Source organism: Tauraco erythrolophus, chromosome 13, assembly GCF_009769465.1.
Source record: "Tauraco erythrolophus isolate bTauEry1 chromosome 13, bTauEry1.pri, whole genome shotgun sequence".
In the NCBI taxonomy this organism is placed as follows: domain Eukaryota; kingdom Metazoa; phylum Chordata; class Aves; order Musophagiformes; family Musophagidae; genus Tauraco; species Tauraco erythrolophus.
This window is the reverse complement of record NC_141477.1, coordinates 11,105,910-11,109,589: the sequence shown is the minus strand read 5'-3', so window position 1 is coordinate 11,109,589 and position 3,680 is coordinate 11,105,910. Positions and strand designations below refer to the sequence as shown.

Sequence of the window (3,680 nt, the reverse complement as noted above, 5' to 3'; positions counted from 1 at the left end):
GGTGGCGAACGCAGCAAAGTCCCGGATGGCTGCGGCCGGAACTAGCTCCCTCCGGCAAGTAGTCCGGGCGGAGCCAGCCAGCGGTCGTACGCCCTCGTGCGGCGGACGGACCCCCCACCGGAACTGCCTCCGTCTTCTTCCGCCAAGCCCGCCCTCCGGCGCGCAAGCGGGCGCTTGCCAAGCGCAGAGCCGTATGTGCCAGCCTCGGTATCCTTCCGCGCAAAGTCGTTGCGACAAACGCAGCGGAACTGCGCGTGCGCAACCGCCCTCTGTCGCGCGGAGCGCTGCGGCGGCGGCGGTTGCGGTGCGGGCGCAGCAGGAGCGTCTGTGAACCTCGAATTGTCTTTACACCAACTCCGGGGTTCCACGGCAGAATTCGGTACCGAAGCCCCCGGTCTGCGCATGCTTTCCAGGCGGCTGAAAATGAGGAATCTCCTGTCAATTACGAGGCTTCTTGAAGACTCAAATTTCCAAATTCTGACTTCTGGGATTAAGTGCAACTTTTGAAAAAAAAATAGGGCAGCTGTTTACTGCTGCTTTGTATTAAAAGTAGTCAGGCAATTACCAAAAACCAGCCTGGGGTAGGACTTCAGACGCTGCGTTCATGCCATGGTCCCAGAGAAAAACCTTCCCTCTGTGAAATGAAAATTAGTTTATGGTTGTTTATCAGAAGCAGGTATTTTATTCTGAGTGAGCTTTTTTCTCCTGACAGACATGCATGTATCCAACAGGCCAGTATTATGAAAAATTATTTTACATCTGTAACAATACAAATCTTCATCTGGATTCTGGAACTAGTATAGGCTACAACAACCCAAAACTTGAGCAGGGCATGCTTGTCTAAAGCTTATTTTTCACAATTTACTCAGTCACATAACATGTTTTGCAACTGATTAAAATACTGTGTTTTAAAAATCTAGTTCTCCACACAGTCCATGCTACACTGTTCCTTATACCAAACTGGGATGAGAAATTCAGAAGCCAAGAGTGGCCCAGGATGACCATCATCTTGGGAAAGTTTATTCATCTGAGTCCAGGTCACTGTCTCCTGCAATGGAATGGAAGTCCTCACTGTCTTCCTCATCCTCTGATAGATGGACCTGACTTAATACGCTTGGCCCACAGCGCTGCTGCTCCTCCTCTTCCTCCTCTTCTGAGATCTCATACCCTCCAATACTGCTGAAACTAGTATCTCTTGTGTTGGATTTTGGGTCTGGTTCTTCATAGCTGCCGTAACTAGAAGAAAGAAGATACTCTTACTATATCATCATTTCAAATCAGCTTCTGATACTGAGAACTCTGTATTTAACTCCTGCAAAAGGTCCCTGCCTTGAAGTCCTTGTGCAACACTCGGAACAACTATGCACTTCATTCTGTCCATGGCCAGCTTTTGAAAATAAAACAGTCCTCCTGATGAAACAATTATCTACCAGCATCCTTATCCCGCTTTGATACACCGGGGACAGGAAAAACCAATTGCTCCAACACCTTCCATCTGTCACCTTTACTGCAGATAGCAAAGCAGATAGCCCATTCTCATCATCATCTTTAGCACTTTCTGCTGACTACCATCGTGGTACTGGGCTGGACCGACCATTCTCGTGACCCAGGATAACTACCTGTACAATAATTTATTAAGCAAATATCAATAATAGCATTAAGGGACTGAATTCCATGAGCAGAAAAAGAACGGAGATTCTAAAGCTATTACTCTACAGAATGGCCACAGAAGGAAGAGTAGGTCAGTATTCCCTCAAGCAAATGCAAAAAAATAAAGCTGATATTGCTGTACTTGTCATTTTCTAATAATATTCACTCCTTCCAAAATACAGCATATGCATATTCCTCTTCTTTTGGACTTCAACTAAGCAGTTTCCTTTCAAGTAAGGAAATGCTTATTCTTAGAGGAAAAAAAAAAAAAAAACACCATGAACTTAATCAGCTAAATCATCTTTTAACTTCAAAGGCATCTTGTAGTTTCCAAGATAACCTATAAACACCTTTACTTACCCTGCCTTCAAAACCCACTACGTACAGGAAATCATCTAACTTCCATGAACATTTTTTTTTTTTTAAATTTAACTAACATTAGTGAAAATCCAACAGCAAAACCAAATTTCTGTCAATAAAAAGTAAATTGCAATTATGATAATTATGGTTGCAACACTAAAAACTGTGACAAAATAATTTAAAAGAAAAAACCTGAGATAGTCAGCTTTTTATGATAAACACTTCAGAAATCTTTAAGAGAAGGGATTTTGGACTGAAGAATTATTTTAACAAGATTCTTTGCTCTTATTACCTGATATTACTATCCTCCATAATATGAGATGTCTCCCCACCATCTCCTTCGTAAGACATCATGCTTTCTTCATTGTCCATGCCCATTCGCGTGTTCTCTTGAAGAACATGAGGTTGTTTAGGTCTCACTGCACTGGGCTCCACATCTGAGTCACTGCCACTCTCGCTCAGTTGGATGGCTGTGTAAGAAACCAACATCTGGTCACAAATCAACAGTTTTACTCTGTCAGTTACCTACCCATTATCTCTGTTTAAAGGCTACAACACTGTAAGGAACATATACAAAGTAGTGTTTCCACAAAGTAGCAGATGGGGTATCTGGGAGATGATGCCACTTACCAAGTACGCAATTCTGATGTTACTCATAAGTGATCTCATTACCACCATTATTCAAAAAGGCCTTATTTGCTTGTCTACTCTGAACAATTCCCCTTTCTTCCCTCCTAATAATTTTCAAACGGCATCAAGAAATACCACCATAAGCTTTTCTGCATGGCAAGTTTTTTAGAAAAACAGAGAAGCAATCTGAACAACCTCCAGACCCTCTTCCAGTTCTCGATAACACTGACCACACTGTTTCATATCAAAATAAATGTTATGCTTTTACTAAACTGCCCGTTCCTAGCTCTGCACACCAAATCATTGTCCCAGTCTTTTCAGGAACATTTGCAGTTTCACTTTATGAAACACAATCGACCAGATCTTGTCTTAACTCTGCTTTCTTTTGTGTCCGTACTTACAGCACTCCTATTCCACTTTGTTTTCAGTTCCATTTATGTTCATCCAGTTTTCTCATCTTGCCCTTTGGTCTCTCTTCCTTTTGACTACTAGACCACCTGGCCTACATATCCCAATTATGCTCTATGCTCTCTACTGCAAGTTTTTGTGATGGAAGCATGAAAAGATAAGTTGGGTTTGTGAACAACCAGTTCCTATTCACACTTTTATAAAAAGGGACACCTACATGAGAAAGGATTATCTCCCTCTTCATCACTCCCATCATCATCATCCTCTCCATCTGACATGAGCAAATCTTCATAGAGGACGCTAGCCTGGGGCTGCTGGGCTGATCCTTCTTCTTCATCAGCAAGGTCACCATCTGCATCTTCAACTTCCTAGGTCATACAGAACAGGAACAGTGAAGATCAACAACATACAAACTACTGCTGCCATTTCGAGCATATGCTTATTTTTCATCACACTGTTCATTCTGAAGTATTCAACCATTTCATCATGCTAACAGTTTAAAACTAAATGTTTAAGTCTAGCTACTGCTGTGAATACTGCTGTCTTCCAGGGTGGCAGACACAGCAGACAACCCTTGTACTATGGAGACTTCTACTACAAGTATGCAAGTCAACATGTAGACTGTTGGCTGG

The 3,680-nt window shown here is 42.5% G+C and overlaps 1 protein-coding gene across 1 annotated transcript in view; it reads right to left on the bottom strand.

The window, feature by feature from the left end:
* Positions 1–638: 638 nt before the first annotated feature.
* Positions 639–3,680, bottom strand: part of TAF1 (TATA-box binding protein associated factor 1) — a 39,700-nt gene continuing 36,658 nt past the window's right edge. The window contains 3 exon segments of the mRNA XM_086619868.1: positions 639–1,236; positions 2,303–2,480; positions 3,266–3,416. Coding sequence (XP_086475994.1) covers positions 1,020–1,236; positions 2,303–2,480; positions 3,266–3,416 — 546 coding nt within the window. The 3' untranslated portion in view covers positions 639–1,019.